Genomic DNA, 21,204 nt, shown 5'->3' with positions numbered 1-21,204 from the left:
AGACAAAACAGATTTATTACGAAATGTAGGGTGTCAGACACTTCTTTATATTGAAATTCTTCTACCTCATATTTCTTTTGGATGAAGTTGGAGGATCCGTATTCTGTAATTGATTCTAAATTAATCTGTAATTACATATGCGTTTAAAGTCAGATCGGATCTTAGTGAATAATTATCCCAGTTCTTCCCACCACATCCACGCTGTTTGACAGTTAATGTTCCAAAACTGTGAAGAGAGAAATGAATATTCTTTTCATGTAGTGCGTATTTTTACAACACATCTTTAAATATTTGGAATCAGAATGCAGATTTGCAGGTCTGTGTCTTTATATATATATATATTTATAAATTGTGTGTGTGTGTGTGTGTGTGTGTGTGTGTGTGTGTGTGTGTGTAAAAGTAATCCATAGTCTGGGTAAAAGAAAACAGAAATAACAACAACAAGAAAATATTTAGAAGAGGCAAGTCAGTGGTCCTCAGTCTTCAGTGCCACTTTTCAGCCCTGAGAAGCCAAACCCATGGGCGACCTTAGGTTCATTCTCTGTGTGATTGAAGTCGGTTATAGTCGGTAGCTGCTGGTACTATTTACCTCTGCAACCCCCTCTGAGGGGATACACATTGTAGGTTTGCAAACAGTACTCATGGACAAAATGTCCTTCAGGCAAGAATTTCCAAAGTCACAATTAGACAAAAGATACCCCCATAGCATTTTAGGTGCGTAGACTACGTTGAGCTGGAAATGATCCCACTAGTAGTCGAAATTTCTTCAGAGATACTAAATTACAAAGTAGGGCATTTCTTAACTTTTTTTTCCTCCTTCCCATCAGAGCAGTCAGATGGCTTGTGCAGAAGGTTGGAGAAGGCTTGTATTAGCCCCAAACCACAAAAGCCGTGGGACAAAGATGCCTGGGAGATCCCACGGGATTCCATCAAGTTGGTGAAAAGACTTGGTGCCGGGCAGTTCGGGGAAGTCTGGATGGGTGAGTGTGTGGCTCTGGAGGAGGTGACCAGAGAAATAAGGGTTCAAGCAGTGTCCATCCATTCTCTCAGCCAAACATTAAACCATGTCAGAAACATCATTTCTTTTGTTTTGCTCTACCCACCTGGCACAAGAACTGGCCTGCAAATTGGTTTGATTGGACTCTCTTCCTTGTTACTCTCTCTCTTAAGTTTTTAGTTGAATTATACTTGACACACAACATTATATTTGTTTCAGGTGTACAACATAGTGATTCAACAGTTCTGTATGTTTTGTTCTGCTTACCATGAGAAGTATAGTCGCCGTCTGTCACCATACGACATTGTTAAGATATTATTAACTCTTATCTTCCACGCTTGACTTTTCATCCCTGTGACTTAACTGTCCTATAATTGGATGTTCGTACCTCTTACTCCCCTTCACCTATTTCACTTCTCCTCCTGCCCCCCGTAGTAGCTCTTTTTTTAGAATGAATGTTTATAAGGAAGAAGACGGTGGGTTTTTATCCTGATTGTTCTGTCTATACTCGTTCATGATTCTCTCATCACCAGATTCTCTGGACACATATTTTAAAGGCCGGAAGTTGGTTTCCATCTCAGGGAAAGTGATATTCGGGGTGAGGATCGTCCTTATTAGTGGGCATAATAGGAATCATCACATTTATTGCACTTTCTCACCAAGAAAGTTTCTAAAGGTGCTCAAAGTGCTGCCATTCATGAATTATTCCTTACCGTCAAGTCCTGCCTTCTCAGGCGGACCAGAGCTAATGACGAAATTAGAGCAGTGACTTCCCCAGGGGATTTTTTTCCCCATGTCTTTTCTAAAGTTTTTGTAGTGAACTTGAATTTTCCTTTTCTTTTGTGATAGAATTTGTAGAGCCCTTTTAAAAAAAGTCATGTTCTCTTCGAGGTTCTAACTGAAAATGCCATTGCTCTTGTTAAGGATAACATGTGTGGTCATGCAGCCTCAGTGGATCACTTTTTCTGAGCCAGCTTTGTGTGAGTGAAAAGCAACTGTGATTTCTAGAGAGACGAAGGGGTAGCAGCTTTTAATCCTGTGTAGTCCCAGCTGAGCAGAAACTAGAGACTCAGCCTGCTGCGACCATGTAGGCAGCTCGCTTGCCCATCCAGGGGTCTGTGAGGGAGAGGTTTCTCCTCTGACATGTTGGCCCCTGGGAGCAGAGTATCGCCTCCTTTCTCCTGTTGCTGTTGCTTTAGTTGAAGCATCTTTTAAATATGGTGGATACTGACCCCGCATAGAATGAGTTCTCGCTGCACTGTAAGTCTGTGAACTTGTTATGGAATCCAGGTAAATGATAATTACACAAGCTGACAGTCTTCATTTTGGTTAGCATATTCCAGAACGAGTCAGTAGTGCCCGTCACGCACACCATTTCCATCCCAGTCAGCAGATTCGTGGGTGTGAGTGTGCGCTCCCGGACACGGCGGCCTCTTCTCATTCACACTCTGTGACCCAGGTCATAGAATCCAACTCCCCATTTGCCTGTCTGCCCTTTTCCTTTTGATTGAGGTAAAATCTGTGTCACATAAAATCAGTCACTTTAAAGTAAACAATTCAGTGACATTTACTATATTCACATTGTTGTATAACCATCACCTCCATCTAGTTCCAGAAAGGAAGCAGGGTACCCATGAAGCAATCATTCCCCATTTTCCCTTTCCCCCCGCCCCGGACCCTGGCAACCACCATTCTGCTCTCTGTCTCAATGAACTTGACTAGTCTAGGTACCTCATGTAAGTGGATTCCTACTGCATTTGCCTTTTTGTGACTGGCTTATGTCACTTAACATAATGTCCTCAAGGCTCATCCATTTTGTAGCATGTGTCAGAATTTCATCCTTTTTTTAATGGCTGAATAATGTACTACTGTATGGATACACCACACTTTGTTTATCCACTTACCTGCCAATGGATATTTGGGTTGTTTCTACCTTTTGGCTATTGTGAATAGTGCTGCTACAAACATTCATGTACAAATTGTGTAAACAAATGGTTTCATTTCTTTTGGGTATATATGTTCTTTTAGCAGTGAAATTGCTGAGTCATATGGTAATTCTATCATTAGCTTTTTGAGGGATCATCAAGCTGTTACCTGCTCATTAAAAAAAAAAAAAAGCTACCTTCTTTATTCCTCTGAGGGGTTTATATTTATTTCTTAATATGTTTTTTTGCAAATCCACAGAATAAGGGCTGGAATTGTGTAATGAACATTGCAAACCCTTCACCTGAATTCACCAGTTAGTAGTTTGCTATATTCGCTTTTTCTCTTTTCTACATACACACACATACACAGTGAGTTGCAGAGGTGATGACTTTTTACCCCTAAATACGGAAATATGTGTCTCCTGAGAGCAGGACCATTATGTTACACGATACATTGGCCACGTTTAGGAGATCTAACATCAATACATACTATTATCTAATACAAAGTCTAGAATTCCTTTAGTTGCCCCAGTAATGCCTTTGAGCTCCCTAGGATCATGTATCTGCATTGAGTTGACATGTCCTCTAATCTGGAACAGTCCCTCGGCCCTTCTTCATCTTCTGTGACACTGACATTTTGTAGAACATGGGTCAGTTGTTCTGTAGAATGTTCCTCATTTGGATTTTCCCATGATTTGGCTCAGGCAATGCCTTTGTGCATGAATAGTATCTAAGCAGTAAGTGATGCTGTGTCCTCAGGGCATCTCCCAGGAGGCACAAAATATTAGTTGGTTCCATTATTGCTCATGGTCTGTTTGATTTTAAGGAGGTCTACCAGATTTCTCCATTGTAAATACTACTTTTTAGTTCCTTTTCATAATTAATTGACAATCTGTGGGGAGAGCATTTAAGATCATGTAAATATCCTCTGCTCCAAAAGAACTTTCCTCAAATGGTTTCAGCATTATCTGCTCATGTTGAGGTCTCTTCCCTCTTAGAAGCCATCACCTCTCTAAAGAGGAGCTGCCCCTGTCTTCTTCCACGCTCCCTCCCAACATGTCTTCTCCAACCCCGCGGCCTCACTGAGGGAACCAGGTTCCTCCCTGTATTTACCATGACTTTGACTGGGGAGGAGGTGATAAAGTGGGGGACGAGGAAGAGGGAGGACAGGAGGTAGGACTATCCAAGCCGTACAGTGTGCACTGTCCCCCTTCTAGGCACATATTCTTCAGTTATCTCTCATAGTCATCGCAATATGCCTGTGAGATAGGAATTATTGTCAGCATTTGATAAACAAGGACACTGGACTCAGACAAGTGACTTGCCCAGAGTCATTCAAGGCAGTGAAGACACCAGCCGCATTGGTATCACAGAGATCTGGACTCGCTTGCTTTGCTAACAAGCTATTTACAAGTTAGTTTGACCTCATCGGTTTCCTCATCAGTAAAATGGGCAGACAACCATCTTCTCAGTTGCTGAAATGACAATGAAATTCAATACCTGGCGTGTTTCCTATACAATATAGTTCTGTGCACTCTAGTTTCATTTTCTTTATTTTTACCATATTTGACTGGAAGCTATATTTCAGTGGATTTTCCCCAACTTCAATCATGAGTTCGAACTATAAATAATCCACAAATATTTGCCAGCAAAGGAATTGCATACCTGTCATGAACAGAAAAGTAGAGGGAGCTTAACGGGGTGTACTCACCTGCTCTAAAACAGTAACCCTGCATACGAAATGATGGTTTGGAGTTCTGTTCCAACCTCCTCATGTTCAGCTGTGAAGCTGGGATGAAGGCATCAAACTACATGCTGTTTGCACTGGAGAGAGAAAGGATAAGATCTGCTAGTCTGGGAAGTTATTGCTTTGAGGGGAAGAGATTATGCTAGTCCTCTTGTGTTTTCTTAAAATTTTCTTTTTTTTAATATTAAAGATTATTTATTTATTTACCAGAGAGAGAGAGAGCACAAGCAGGGGGAGCAGCAGGAGAGGGAGAAGCAGCTCCCTGCTGAGCAAGGAGCCCGATGTGGGGCTCGATCCCAGGACCCGGGATCATGACCTGAGCCAAAGGCAGATGCCTAACCGACTGAGCCACCCAGGCATCCCTTCTTAAAATTTTCTTGAGAGCTACTAGCAAGTAGAATGGTAATCTCTTTGCCAGCTTTGCCATGGTGGTGGTCACAGGTGCCATATGCCAGCCCGACTTGGCCAGAGAAACTGAGAGGGGGGTGAGCTAGCGTAGCAGCGGGGGTCACACGCCTGAGTCGACTGGCTCACAGTACATTTCTGTCCTGAGTGACCCAAGCCTGTGCTGAAATTGTCACTTGCAGATCAAGCTCATTGGTCCTTCTGAGATTAGGAAAACCTCTGCTTCCAATTCCAGATATACTAGATCCCCCTGCCTGTTTCTTGCCTTTTCCTGTTCATGCGCTTCCACAGGCCACCTGCTAAATCTTCATACTGACTTTAGAGAACGTTTTTTAGCATGTGCCGAGGTCATGGGAGAAACTGAGTTTTAGAAGAGAGGAGAAATGTGGCAGTGGAAAATATTTAACTGGTCTATCCAGAGTGTTACTTGGATTTAAACTGTTTGAAAGAGGGTAAAAATCTGGTGAAAATTCAGCATTTGAATAGATTTGCTAATAATTTTGTGTGCATGGTAAAATGCATATAACCTAAAATTTACCATCTTAACCATTTTTAAGTGTACAGTTCGATACTGTCATAGACATTCTGATTAGACAGCCAGTTTCCAAAGCTCTTTTTATCTTGCAAAACTGGGCTTCTGTACTCTTTAAACAATTACCAGGTTCTGTCCACTACCATTCTACTTTCTGTCTTTATAAATAAGCAGAATCATAAAGTATGTACTTTTTTGTGTGACTGGCTTATTTCACTTAGCACGTCCTCCAGGTTCATCCATGTTGTAGCTTGTGACGGAATTTCTTTCCATTCTAAAGCTGACTTAAATGCCATTGTATGCATATACCGTATTTTGTTGATCCATTCATCCACTGATAGACACTTGCATTGATTCCACCTTTTGGCTATTGTGAATAATGCTGCTATGTCCATGCATGCACAAATTTCTCTTTGAGACCCTGCTTCCAATTCTTTGGGGTACATACCAGGAGTGGGATTGCTGGATCACAGGGAAATTCTATATTTAATTTTTTGAGGAACTGCCATACTGTTTTCCATAGTGGCTACACTTTATATTCCTATCAACAGTGCACAAGGGTTCCAATTTCTCCACATCCTCACCAACACTTACTCTTTACTTCTCTATCTTTCCCTTCCTTCCTTCCTTCCTTCCTTCCTTCCTTCCTAAGGTAGCCATCCTAATGGATGTTGGGTTGTATCTCATTGTGGTTTTGATTTGTATTTCCCTAGTGATTAGTTATGTTGAGTATATGTGTTTATCTTTTCATGTGTTTACTGGCCATTTATATGTTTTCTTTGGAGAAATATCTATTCAAGTCCTTTGCTCAGATTTTAATTGGTTTGTTTGATTTGCTAATAATGTTTTATAAGAGAGAGGCAGCAGAAGTTTATCTGAAAGATTATAATAGAACCTAGCTTTTGTAGGCATGGCGTGAGGATTAAATGAGATGATTCAGGTGAGCACGTAGTCGACAGCACTCAGAGAACCGTTGTTATTATTAAATACTGAATTTTCTTATAAAGAAAGTATGGTAATATTAGTGGAAAGACCGAAATAGGAGAGATTACCCAGGATTTCCTCACTCAACAAAGTTGTTCCTTGGGTTTTTTTTTTTTAAGATTTATTTATTTATTTGAGAGAGAGCACTCGAGCATGTGCGCACACATGCATGTTCATGCATGCACAGGGGTGGGGAGGGGCAGAGGGAGAGGGAGAGAATCTTCAAGTAGACTCCCTGCTGAGCATGGACCCTGACCCAGGGCTCAGTCCCATGACCCATGAGATCATGACCTGAGCCAAAACTAAGAGTTGGACATTTAACAAACCGAGCCACCCAGGCACCCCTGTTTCTTGGGGTTTTTTAAATTAAACTTCTTATTTTGAGATAATTATAGATTTATATGTAATTGTAAGAAATAATACAGAAATGCAAACATGTCCATGCAAACACTTTTACATGAATATTTGGAAGAACATTATTCATAATAGCTAAATAGTGTAAACAACCCACACGTCCATCAACTGAATGGATAGACAAATGTGGTATATCCATACCATGGAATATTAGTCAGCAAGAAAAAGAAATAAAGTACTGACACATGCTATAGTGTGGATGACCATTGAAAACACTGTGTTGAATGATAAAAGCCAGACAGACACAGAGGACCACATGTTATGTGATTCCATTTATATGAAATATTGTGAATAGGCAAATCTATAAAGACAAAGGAAATGAGTGGTTGCTTCAGGTGGAAGGATGGGGATGTGACTGTCAAGGGATATAGGGTTTCTTTTGGGGGTGATGGAAATGTTTCAATAATTGTGCTGATGGGCTCACAACTCTGAATATATAAAAATCAATGAATTATATACTTTAAATAGGCAAATGGTATGGTATATGGATTATATTTCAACAAAGCTTTATATACATATATATTGTATTACATATTACATATATATATATATATATATATATATATATATATAATGCAAAGAGATCCCCTGTAACCTTTACCCAGTTTCCCCCATTGCTAACATCTTGCAAAATTGCAGTATGATATCATTGCCAGGATATTGACATTGATGGTTGTTTTTTTAATCGGGCTTTTCTCTTTTTAGTCTTGTATTAAAGAAAGGAAGGAAGAGGAGGTAGGAACAGGGTGGGGAAGGAAGGAAAGAAGGAAGAAATTTAAAAAAGAAAGGGAAAAGAACAAAATAAAAATTTTGATCTGCAATCTTTGGCAGTTATCGTTCTGTGAATTTGGCTATCAGGGAGCTCTTCCTTAGCTATTGAAATAAGGTCAATATGTTGAGTGCATTTAGCAGAGGAATATTGGGAATAAAACCAAAAGATTAATGATTGGTGACATTATGTTATGCATCAGAGGTCAAAGGTTGCCCCCTCTCCTACGTGTGTCTGTATGTCTCATTCCGACTCTCTTGAGGGTTGGTGTAATAGCAAGGTCTGCCATTTAGAGCTGCCTGAATTTTGTTTTTTATTTCTCTTTTTTATTTCTCTATTTTATTTCTCAAGAGATGAGCAGGCTAGTTTTTCTCATTGATAGAAAAAGAAGAACAAGTTAAAAATGATATCACTGTTAACCAAGTAAATTGATATTTTTGTGAAGCTTGAGGAGTGGTTCATAGACCACCAGTCACATTTTATAGTCTGGATTTTTTTGGTCTGAAATGCGGTGAACAAATACGAGGAAGTGACCTGTTCTGGGGAGGAGGGGTGGGGATAAAAGAAAGCAGTTTCTCCCTCAAGCTGTTTCCTGTCCTTCGTGTGATCCTCTTGACATCTGGCTTGGTGACACGTTTTTCCCCCATGGATTATTGGATTCTGAGGGAACTGACTAGTCAGTGAAGCCAAGGATGATGTTTCCTGTTACCACTTGGTCTACGAAGAGACTTTGTAGAAGAAAGGGAACTTGTTTTGAATTGAATTTTGCTTTTTTTTTTTTTTTTTAGATTTTATTTATTTAGAGACAGAGCATGAACGGAGGGAGGAGCAAAGAGAGAGGGACAAGCAGACTCTGCACCGAGCGCAGAACCAGATGTGGGCTCGATCTCACAACCCTGAGATCATGACCTGAGCTGAAATCAAGAGTCCCATGCTTAATGGCCTGAGCCACTCAGGTTTTGCTTGATATATTTTCATTTAAGCAGACTGCATTGAAATTAATCACCAGCCAACTTGCAAAATCAACCCCATGCATCTTTTTTTACCAGCTTCCATTTTGTGGTACTTAGGTGCTCTTTAGCAAATTAGGCACACCTGAAAATAGAGCTTTCTCAGATTGTCACCCCAACTGTCTTTAACTGTGCCAAAGTGGCACTCTTCAAGACATTCTTTACTTTCAAATGAATTTTTTAAAAAAATCATTTGCATCTGTAATGCCAACCCAAAACTCCATTAGTAGGTTAATTGAATACTGAATAATATCTTGGTAAAGTACAATTTGATCGGTAGCACCAAATAAAAACCATGCCTTTAGTGCAAGTTGGCAACCTGCCCTGTTGCTTAAATACCACAACCCCAAGGCACCAGTAAGTGGGAGTTACTGCCATTCTTGAGCTGTGCTCTTGACACAGCTGTTTTAGTGACTGTTCATCTCAGACTCCCTATCAGCATTTTTAATATCTTTAGCAGCTGTGCTATTATTTCCTGATAACTTTTCCCCTTGGGGAAAAGTAACTTGGAAAGCATTTTTTTCTTCATCCTTTAGCCATAATTTTATATGATGTAAAAGTCTCAGTGAGTTCCATTGTTCGACAGAGAGGGAATAGTTTTTTCTTTCACTTTTATTGCTGTGTCATATAACAAGCAGACTGGAAAGTATGTACAGCACAAATAGTCAAGATCACAAACAATTACAAAAGGAAAACTGATGTGGTAGATCCTGACTGAGATCACACGCTGGAAACTTGCCAGCACCCAGAAGCCCCCACTCATCCCTTCCCAACACCAACCTCGCCGTCCCCCAAAAGACCGTCCCCCAAAGGCAACTGTCATTTGGACTTTTGTGATAATTTCCTTTTCTTTACACTTCTTTTACTTTTGTATATGGCGGTGTGCATCCTCAAACAATATAGTTTAGTTTTGCCTGTTTTAAAACTTTATATAATTGAATCATACCAAATGTACTCTTGTATTATGTCTCGCCTCTTCTGTTCAGCATTTTCATTGTGAGATGCATCCGTGTTTTTGGGGTGTAGCTACAGTTCATTTACTTTCATTGCTATGTAGTGTTGCATTATATAAGTACTCAAGTGGTAAGAAGCCTTATCCATTGATTTCACTATTTATTGATGGAACTGGACATGTTCCCAGTTTTAAGCCACTATGAACAATTCTGCCAGGAACATTTTTGTACTGGTGCAAAGATATGTGACTTTCTCAAGGGTGGCCAGGAGTCTGTTTGCTGGATCATGGGAGTATGAATCTTCAACTCTCCTAAATACTGCCGACTCTGTTTCCAAAGTGCTTGTCCCAGCAAAATGTACAAGAGATTTCAGTGTGCCATTTCTGATCAACAGAATTGTATCTAGAAGGAGGTAGGCCGCAGGTCAGCACAGCCCTTGTGTGTGTGTTTGGGGGAGGGGGCACTCAAGGTAATTGCACTTGAAAGAAGGCTGCTCTGTCAGCATCCGCCATGGGCCCCTGGGAATGTTGGTAAAGATCGAAGCTTCACAGCTGAATTTTACTGATGCTCAGAAAAGAGCACAGAAGAAGGCCTTGGGGAGCTGCCCCAGTTTCCTTGGGGAGCTGCCCCAGTTTCCCCACTAGGGTTGTATGCTCACCAGCACTCACATTGTCAGGCTTTGTCATTTTTGTTGAGCTGGGTGGTGGTGTCTTCCTATAGCTTTATTTGCACTTCTCTGATTACTAATAAGATTGAGTTCTTTTTACATGTTTCCTAGCCATTTGGACTTTTTTTAAAATTTAAATTCAATTAATTAACATACAATATATTATTAGTTTCAGAGGTAGAGGTCAGTGATTCATCAGTCCTATATAATACCCAGTGCTCATTACATCACATGCCCATCTTAATGTCCATCACCCAGTGGACTTCTTCTTTTTGAAATGTCTATTCAAGCCTTTGCCTATTTTTCTATTTTTCTTATTGATTTATAGGGATTCTTTACATATTCTGGACACTAGTCCTTTGTCAGTTACATGTATCAAAGAGATTGTATTTTCTCGCTGTTTGCCACTGATACACTCATGTCACTGAGGATCTATGTATAAACTTTCTTTTGCATTTTATATAATTTATTTTTTGTATTTATTGTGAGAGGATAGTTGGCACACAATGTTATATTACTTTCAGATGCACAAAATAGTGATTTGACAATTCTATAAATTACTCACTGCTCACCCTGGTAAGTGCAGTTACCATCTGTCACCACATAACATAATTGCAATATTATTGACTATATTCCCTATGCTCTACTTTTCATCTCCATGACTTATTTATTTTATCACTGGACGTTTGTACCTCTTCATTCCCTACACCTATTTTGCCCTTCCCCACACCCCTTTCCCCTCTGGCAACCACCAGTTTGTTCTCTGTTGAGTCTGTTTCTGTTTTTTGTTTGTTAATTTGTTTTGTTTTTTTAGGTTCCACATCTAAGTGAAATCATGTGGTATTTGTCTTTCTCTGTCTGACGTATTTCACTTAGCGTAATGCCGTCTAGGTCCATTCATGCTGTTGCCAATAGCAAGATCTCATCTTTTTTATGGCCGAGTAAATTCTAGTGTGTGTGTGTGTGTGTGTGTGTACCACTTCCTTATCCATTCATCTACTGATGGACACTTAGGTTGCTTCCATATCTTGGCAATTGTAAATAATACTATAATAAACATAAGGGTGTAATAAACATAGAACTAATGTTTTCATTTTCTCTGGGTAAATACCCAAAAGTGGAATTGCTGGATCATATGGTATTTCTATTTTTAATTTTTTGAGGAACCTCCATACTATTTTCCACAGTGGCTGCACAAAGGGTTCCTTTTTCTCCATATCCTCACCAACACTTGTTATTTCTTATCTTTTTGATACTAGCCATTCTGACGGGTGTGAGGTGAGATCTCACTGTGGTTTTGATTTGCATTTCTCTGATAATTAGTGATGTTGAGCATCTTTTCATATGTCTGTTGGCCATCTGTAAGTCTTCTTTGGAAAAATGTCTGTTCAGGTCCCCTACCCATTTTAATCAGATTATTTGGTTTTTCTGGTGTTGAATTATAGAAGTTCCTTATATATTTGGATATTAACCCCTTATTGGATGTATCACTTGCAAATATCTTCTCCCACTCAGTACGTTGTCTTTTCATTTTGTTGATGGTTTTCTTTGCTGTGCAAAAGCTGTTAATTTTGGTGTAGTCCCCGTAGATTAGTTTTGCTTTTGTTTTCCTTGCCTGAGGAAACATATTTATGAATATGTTTCAAAGGCTGATGTCCAAGTGTTTACTGCCTATGCTTTCTTTTAGGAGTTTTATAGTCCTAGGTCTTATATTTAAGTCTTGAATCCATTTTGAATTTATTTTTGTGTATGGTGTAAGAAAGTGGTCCAGTTTCATTCTTTTGCATGTAGCTGTCCAATTCTCTTAACACCATTTATTATAAAAACTATCTTCCCCCCATAGTATATTCTTGCCTTATTTTTCACAGATTAATTGACCATAAAAGTATGAGTTTATTTCTGGGATCTCTATTCTGTTCTATTGATGTATGTGTCTATTTTTGTGCCAGTACCATACTGTTTTGATTACTGTAACTTTGTACTATATCTTGAAACCTGGGATTGTGACACCTCCAGCTTTGTTCTTCTTTCTCAAGATTGCTTTGACTATTCAGGGTCTTTTGTGGTTCCATACAAATTTTCAGATTATTTGTTCTAGTTCTGTAAAAAATACTGTTGGTGTTTCGATTGAGATTACACTGAATCTGTAGATTGCTTTGCATAGTAAGTTCATTTTAACAATATTAATTCTTCTAATCCATGAGCATGGTATATCTTTCTATTGGTTTGTGTCATCTTTAATTTCTTTCATCAGCGTTTTATAGTTTTCAGAGTACAGATCTTTTACCTCCTTGGTTAAATTTATTCCTAGATATTTTATTCTTTTTGGTACAATTATAAATGGGATTGTTTTCTTAATTACTCTTTATGCTACTTCATTATTAGTATATAGAGATACAACAGATTTCTGCTTAATTTTGTATCCTGTAACTTTCTAAATTCATTTATTAGATTTATTCCTGTAACTGAATACCTATGTATAAACCTTTAGACAAATTTATAATGAATCTTTTTTGTTTTAATTTTTTTTAATTTTTAATTTTTTTTATGATGAAGTGTACTCTTAATCCCCATCACCTATTTCACCCATCCCACCAACCCCCTCCCCTCTGGTAATCATCAGTTTGTTTTCTACAGTTAAGAGTCTGTTTTCTTGGTTTCTCTCTCTCTCTCTCTTTTTTTTCCTTTGCTTGTTTTGTTTCTTAAATTCCACATATGAGTGAAATCATATGCTATTTGTCTTTCTCTGACTTATTTCACTTAGCATTATACTCTCTAGCTCCATCCATGTTGTTGCAAATGGCAAGATTTCATTCTTTCTTATGACTGAATAGTATTCCATTGGATGTGTGTGTGTGTGTGTGTGTGTGTATATATATATCTCACATCTTCTTTATCCATTCATCTATTGATGGACACTTGGCTGCTTCCATAGTTTGGCTATTGTAAATAATGCTGCTATAAACATAGGGGTGCACATATCCCTTTGAATTAGTGTTTTTGTGTTTTGGGGGTAAATACCCAGTCATGAGATTCCTGGATCATGGGGTAGTTTTATTTTAAATTTCTTTGAGGAACCCCCATACCGTTCTCCACAGTGGTTGCACCAGTTTGCATTCCACCAACAATGCAATAGGGTTCCTTTTTCTCCACATCCTTGCCAATCCTTGATGTTTTTTGTCTTTTTAATTTTAGCTGTTCTGATAGGTGTGAGGTGATAGCTCATTGTAGTTTTGAGATAATGAATCTTCTTGGTTCAAATGCAATGTTAAAGGACTTTTGTTGGTGGAATTTACTTTTAATTTACTCTTAAGGGCTATAAGAAAGATCATATTGTGTGTAATTATGCATTTAAATGGAAAATCAATTTAATAGATTTATGATTCCGTTATTTTGTGTAGGTTGTGGCTTTTGAAAATAACCTAGTACAGTATTTTGTCAGCTTTCTGTTACTGGCTTATCCATACATTCTAACACTTACTTTGTACATTGCATTTTTCATTTTTCTGTACAACACTGCAAGCTACTACTATGTACAAATCAAAGTGAAATATAAAAGGAAAAGTTTTAACAGAGTAATAAGTGTTAATGATCAGAAGAAAAGTTAGTAAGTATGGTCGACTGTTAGCTGTAACTAATACTTTTTCTGGCCCATTTGAAAGTGTAGAAATAGAGATATAATTTCCTTTAAAAAATAATCCCTTTTGTAAAGAAAGATACATATTCATTCACAAAATGAAACAAAATGGAAAAGAACAAAAGAAAGTAAAAGTCACTCCAAATTCTACCACCCAGGGATCATCATTGTTGATGTTTTATTGAGCATGCTTCCAGTCATTTCTGTATTCTGTACAGACACAGGTGATTATGTGATCTAACAAAGAGACCAGACGCTAGATATCACCATTTCGCTGGGCAGGTAAAAAAAAAAAAAAAAGGAAAAAAGCTGTAATACACCAGGTTGAGCAACCCGCAGGGAACCTGCTGCTACTCCTTCCTCACCTTTTCCTTGCACTTCCAAGAGACGTGCGGAAAGAGAGGAGAGGAAAGGGGAACGTGATTATCTCTATTTCTGCTTTGCCAAACCACTGAGAAAAGGCTTAGAATTAAGCACGCCATTGGGGCAGGTTCCAGAAAAAGGGACCTTGGGGACACTATAGGAAGGAGTTAGTATTTCCCAAAGTGCATTTCACAGGGTATGAAAAGGTACATGACAGTGTTTTCCTGTAGTCAAGAAGGTGTGGGAAGTGCTGGCGTTATCCAAGTCTGACAAGTTTTTTCACTGCGGGACTCTGCTTCTGCTGTATCTCTTAGGTGGGGGAGGGGGAAGCAGGCGGTGGTTCCCAGACATTTCCGTACAGAAGCCTTTGCTCATGGAGAGTCACCCAAGTCCAGTTCTCTTGGAAAACTTGGGGAAACGCTTATTTGACTCTGGTATATTATACTTCAAATTAGTATATATAATTTTTTTTAAATGCAAACCTTTTCGGGGCACCTGGGTGGCTCAGTCGTTAAGCGTCTGCCTTTGGCTCAGGTCATGGTCCCGGGGTCCTGGGATCGAGTCCCACATCGGGTCCCTGCTCGGCAGGAAGCCTGTTTCTCCCTCTCCCACTCCCCCTGCTTGTGTTCCCTCTCTCGCTGTGTCTCTCTCTGTCAAATAAATGAATAAAATCTTTTAAAAATTTTTAAAAAATGCAAACTTTTTTCCTGATTACAAAAAGGATACATATCCATTGTAGAAAATTTGGTAGTTAAAGGTATTGTGAACACAAATGAAATCACTCTAATTGCACCATTGGAGATGGCCAGCATTTGGCATATTTTAGTGTGTTTTCTTCCAGACCTGTATGCGTGTGTGTGTGTGCGTGTGGGGTGTGTAAGAGTATACCGAGCCCTATGCACTTTTTTTTGTTCTTGGATAAAGAACATTTTATTCATTAGAGGAAAATCTTTTCTCCATGATGGAGTGCATTTGGAGGTTTTTCCAAAAATATTGCTTTATGATACCTTGTTGATTTTGGAATAATTTTAGATTTTTTTTGTAAAGATGGTACAGAGAATTCTCAGACACCCTTGACTTGGCCTCGCCTAATGTTAACACTGTCTAGAGTTTTGTGTCAGTTTTTTCTATCTATAAATTTTCTTCTAACTCTGCATGAAGTTTTTGGTTTTCAGTTGGATAAAACATGCCCTCTCTTCTGCTGTTTTTTAGGTTACTATAACAATAGTACCAAAGTGGCTGTGAAAACCCTAAAACCAGGCACTATGTCTGTGCAAGCTTTCCTGGAGGAAGCCAACCTCATGAAGACCCTTCAACACGACAAGCTGGTGAGGCTCTATGCCGTGGTCACCAGAGAGGAGCCTATCTACATCATCACTGAGTACATGGCCAAGGGTGAGTGTGCCCCCAAACACAGGGCTTTTGAAAGGCTTCAAGCTCCAAAAGTAAAACGTTTATTTTTTAAAAGGATTTTTATTTATTTATTTGAGGGAGGGAGAGAGAGAGAGAGATCATGAACAGGGGAGGGGTAGAGGGAGCAGCAGACTCCCTACTATGCAGGGAGCCCAGTGGAGCTCAATCCCAGAACCCTGGGATCCTGACCTGAGCCAAAGGCAGACACTTAACCGACTGTACCACCCAGGCGCCCCAAAGTAAAGCATTTAAATGTTCACAGAATGTTCCAATGGTTTTAATTCCAAAACAGCATGCTCACTACTGAAAAATCAGAACACATGGGGAAACAGAACGTTTTCGTAAACCACCTCACCAGAAATATTACGCGTATTATCTGTATTATAAAAATAATGTATAATCTTTCTATTTTCTCTGCATTTGTCTTCATATTCATATTAGCCGTATGAATCCCATGCAGTACATAGAAGGTCCCTAATAAATATTTGTCCAAAAAATACATATTTCAAAGAAGAGAATTTTTTTATATCTTTAAAACGGGAGTTCTCAAAATCCTAAAATGCTTTCATTTTCCTCTCTAGCATTATCTAAGTGTTCAGGGTGTCACTTTAAAATGTGTACATTTTTAAAACTGTTGGAGGTTACGTTCCTCTGTCATCAGAATCACTGAGGAAGAGGTATCCAGCAAACATGTTTTCTCCAGCCGATATTACCTTCAGATAACAGGGTTTGAATTACTACCCTTCTTCCTCCAGGTCAGTTAGAGATACTAACAAACTGCCAAATGGTTCTTTAAAAATCTTTAGAAGGAATGAAGGAAGAAAAGAAAGAAACATAAACAGTAATAGCGAATTAAGAATCATGCATCATGGAGCTCATAGTGTGATGTCACAACTGAGTAGATTAGAAAGATGAATATTACATTTTCTTGTTTAATATATGTAAATATTTCAGAATAGCAGTCACTCAGGTCCTTTCAAAAAAAGGATGTTGTTTAAAAACAAAAACAAAAAAACTAGCCCCTATGGCTTAGGTTGCTATAACCCAGAAACCAGGCTCAGGATCAGACACTTTGTAGTTCAGTAAATCCTTGTTGAATCAAGCAGCTAGTCATATTTGGATCATAAATGGAAATATGAGTTTCTCCTCATAACAATACTTAGCCTTTATTGAGTACTTAGTGTATACCAGATTGTTCTTGATGCTTTCCCTGCGTGATCTCCCTTAATCTTCTTAGCAATCTGAGGGCTAAGTACCATTGTTCTGTGTTGAGGATGAAGTAGCAGAACATTTATTGAGCACTACTGCTCACCACGCACCGTGGCACGTGCTTTAAATCTGTCCTCACGAGGCCTCTGATAATAGCTAGTAGGACATGCCCTCTTTACAGGGACTAAGACATTACGGGTAGGCAACTTGCCTAAGGGTGACACTTTAAGTTCTAGGAGAAAAAGCAGGTCTTGTTTTAGAGATGAAGCCTTAGGGAGTAGGAGGGTTTATCAACACACTTTCTCATTGAGCACCTACAGCTTGCACTGACTTCGGAGAGCGGCGAGCCTAGCCCAGTGCCTGCTCCAGGCAGGCCTGCTATGAGGACCTGCTGGTTTCTGTCTCTGAGCAGCTCTGAAGATCAGGCGGCTGCAGTAAGTGGATTGTGGCGGCAGGTGCAAAGTGCTCTGAAACAAATAGCTAGAAAAACAGTGTTCCCGTCATCTGTTCTTACCTGGCCCACACGCCACATCTCACATCAGGTCAAAGGTAACAGCTTAGAGGGGACTGCATTTGACCAGAAAAAGGCACTCTGGCCATACAGAATTGTAAAGGCAATCATTCTATGTGTTCCCTTGCTAATAGTAAGGATCGTTTGACTTTTGTTTGGATTTTGGTCTTGTGTGTTTGAACTACACTCACTGGTTCCTCCTCTGTCAACAGGCAGTTTGCTGGATTTCCTGAAGAGCGATGAAGGGGGAAAAGTGCTGCTTCCAAAGCTAATTGATTTTTCTGCCCAGGTGAAGTATTAAAAATCCAGGGTGCATGTAAGTTCTTGAAGACCTCCCTGCTTCAGTGTCATGATGTTCCAGGGAGAAAGCATTTGTGTTTTATGTTTCCCAGCAGTGGTTCTGAGAAAAAGGCCTTCCAAAGTGCACTTCCTTGGAGACAGTGATGGGTGTTTCACACTGAAGGAGTGTGTGCGTATGTTCAGGTCTGACTTGGATGTCATCTTCCCTAAAACAAGGCAGCCTCTTATACTTATGTTCACGTCTGCACCAGCTAGAGAGACAATGAGGCGGAAGGGGTCACTCTGTGCTCCATTTTGGAGGCTCAATCCCGAGTGTTCTGAGCACAGCACATTCTAAATGATGCGCATGTGGTATTTAAGTTACTAACCTAAGGTACAGGTGCTTTTAAGTCCTTAGTATTCTTGAAAACAGAGGAACTATATTCTTTTCCTTATTTACCCCCTTCCAATCCTTTTCGTTAGATACGTCTTTAGGGTTCTAAGAAATATTCATTTATAATATTTCTAGTACTAGCCTAGAAGTTGCAAGTTTGTTTAGTTTGTAATCACACATTTCCTGAAGTGCGTTTAAGGGCAGAAGAAACCCAGCAGTGTACCTGGTGTGTCAAGGAAATGCACGTTTGAATGATGCCAGCTACTGACTATTAATAGCCTAATTGTATCTGTTAGTCATTTTCAGTAATTTGCTTGTTTTGTTTCTCGATACTGGCCATGGTAATTCATGTTGGGAAGGCCATGTGCCATAAAGCCTAAAGTAGCCCAAGGGACTTCCAGAGGTTCCAAGAAAGGGTTGCCTTTATGATCTTCATTTCTTACTCCCATTTCTTCCCTCAGACCCTCTTTAAGATGGGAAATTGATAAGGCCTTCTTGGGAAGATGAGATCAAAGGAATGAATTAGTATGAAGGTAAAGTCCTTCAAGAGAGGATCAGAACACATATTCAACAGTAGAGTATCGTGGGCAGAGTTGGGGTTCAACATCCGAAGACTGGCGTGTGTCGTGGCTTGTGGCTCTGACTCGAGAGCCATAACCACTCAGGAAGTCTTGCCTCTTTGGGTTAGTTTATTCACCCATCAAATGGGAATGGTAATTCCAGTTTTCAGGAGATGTTGTTGGGGGTCTAATCTAATCACAGACTGGCATGGACACAAGAACTTCAGAGCCTCTTGGTGGAAACTGAGGGAATCTTGGGGATGACAGTCCCCATCATTCTGGTAAAGGTGTGTGATGAAGTCACCCAGCTCAGCCCCCATCTCATCCACCCAAACTTGGCAAGCTTTAGTAGATTCCTTATCTGAGTAAGAAATTCAAAGGTGATCTGGAACCCCACCATCTAACATGGAATGAAGCAAGATTACTGTGGTAGCCCTGGCGGAAGGGAAAGAGTCCAATGGCCCTGACTTTACTCAAACTCTCTACACTGGCCCCTGCAAGGATCTATGGACTCCAAGGGTTCCAGGACCATAGTTTGAAAACCACTGCTCTGCAGCAAGAAGAATGATTACTTGGAGGATGCAGCTCTAGATCCTATGTAGATAAGGAGTCAGAAAATGGAGAAAGCAGATGTTGATAAACTTGTCACACTTGACATTGATAAAGAAGACCCTTGATTGGGGCGGTGAGTTAGGCATCCCCTATGGATGAGACACTTGGGGAGTGTAGTGAAGGTTTGTTGCACCCAGGGGTGAGAAGGGAAGGGGGCTGACAGGGAAAAGGGGGCCATGCGCCTGGAGACCTGAGTGGTCATAGTTCAAGTGCAGCTGAGGTCTGATCTATGTGTGCCTACAGTTCTATAGGGTTATACAGGGTCTACAGTTATATGGAAATTATGCACATCAGGATGTGTACCATACCTGGAGAAGGACTTTAATTTGTCACATGGTATTTTTTATTTGATTTTGCATGGCTGACCTTATAAAGCCTTATCTCGACATAGTCAAAGTTTTTAAGGTCCAACTCGGGATCTCTGTATCCATTCTTTAACTTTCTACCTTACTACTATTGCTAAAAAAGGTAACTTTTTCTAACTTACGAATGAGTCGGGGAAAAAAGTTGCTTTCTAAAACTTTGTAATTTGCAAGGGAAATTATCCCAGAGCCTGAAATTGACCATGACTTTCAAATTGTAGGTTCCAGGTGGCTTCAGTTGACTCCCCTGTCAATTGTGGTGGGGCTGAGCACACGCCCCCCCATGACAGGAGGGGCTCAGGAGAATCAAGGCCACCACCAAACCAGTGTTCCAAATCCACCTCCTGCCGGATAAGCTCTTGTTTTCCTGCCAGGGTCTCTTTCCCAGCAGTGGCCACTGGGTAGAACAAGGGGGGACATCCAGTCTAAGTGCATGGAGGGTGAAGTGACAGTGGGAGAGTCAGCAGGTCAGCACCACCCAGGATGTCAATAAGCATGTGATTCTTCACAAAATTCATTTTTTTTTCAACCAAATAGGATCTCCTTTTGAGTCCATCTTTATTCCTGGTGCAAACCTCACCCAGACTCTTCCCCAATCCTTCCCTCAAGGTGGACCTCCTGAGACCCCATGTTGCCCCACCTTTGATTACCATCTGCTTCATGTGCTTGTGACTTTTCTTGTTATGATATTGATAACACGAGAAGAGGGCCTGGACCTTGACAAGAAGGAGTGGGGCCTGCACGCCTGAAATCATGTCCCTTACACATCGGCTTTCTGTTGACCACACCTGATGCACATTCCCACCGCAATATTGTCATTTCCCTCCGCAATATTGTCAATTCCCTCTGTGACCGGTGCTACCAACACTCCTCCGAAATTATCTCTCTATACAGAAAGTCATCTCTACGTTTTTTCCCCTTTTTCTCTCCATCATGTGCCACCAGTTAACTCCATCACTTCTCCCTAACGGATAAGATGAGAATAATAAATACTAATAATGCTGGCCCAGGGTGATAGAGGATACCTGGTGCCCACATACCGGAATAATCCATCCTCTCTATACCTTCATCCACTTGACTCTTTAGAGTGGACATAGGGTAAAGCAGAAGATTCGTATAAGTCCATATTTGAACTCTAAACTAAACAACAAAGTACTAATTTGTACTTTCTTCTGTTAGCATTGTCAGTAACATCAAAGAGCACAAGAGGATATAATTAAACTCAGCTGTTTTTCACAATGAGGGGTAGAGAGTAGAAAGAAACCAGCTTACTTAATCTCAGCCCCAGAAGGATGAGGGAACTGGGGCGGGGGGCAGGTGAGGGACAGCACTGGGACTTTTCCCACAGCCTCTCATCAGCCTCTTCTTACCTCTCCCCACGACCTACTTCCCACCATCCTCCCCTTACACCAGTCGGGACAGGAAGTGGGTGAGTGCACATGACAACCTCTCGGTTCATGT

The 21,204-nt window shown here is 40.1% G+C and overlaps 1 protein-coding gene across 4 annotated transcripts in view; it reads left to right on the top strand.

Annotated features, from left to right (window-relative positions):
- Nucleotides 1-21,204, top strand: part of LYN (LYN proto-oncogene, Src family tyrosine kinase) — a 115,372-nt gene that overhangs the window by 61,108 nt on the left and 33,060 nt on the right. For all 4 annotated transcript variants that reach the window (XM_028119010.2, XM_028119012.2, XM_028119011.2 and 1 more), the window contains exons 8-10: nt 828-980; nt 15,616-15,798; nt 17,749-17,825. In XM_028119010.2, coding sequence (XP_027974811.1) covers nt 828-980; nt 15,616-15,798; nt 17,749-17,825 — 413 coding nt within the window. The remainder of the gene's footprint in view (nt 1-827; nt 981-15,615; nt 15,799-17,748; nt 17,826-21,204) is intronic.

This window comes from Eumetopias jubatus, unplaced genomic scaffold (assembly GCF_037043125.1).
Source record: "Eumetopias jubatus isolate StellerSeaLion01/CBP00866 unplaced genomic scaffold, mEumJub1_p1.0 scaffold_4, whole genome shotgun sequence".
Lineage (NCBI taxonomy): Eukaryota > Metazoa > Chordata > Mammalia > Carnivora > Otariidae > Eumetopias > Eumetopias jubatus.
Note: the sequence above shows the minus strand (reverse complement) of the source record. Positions and strands in the feature narration are given on the sequence as shown.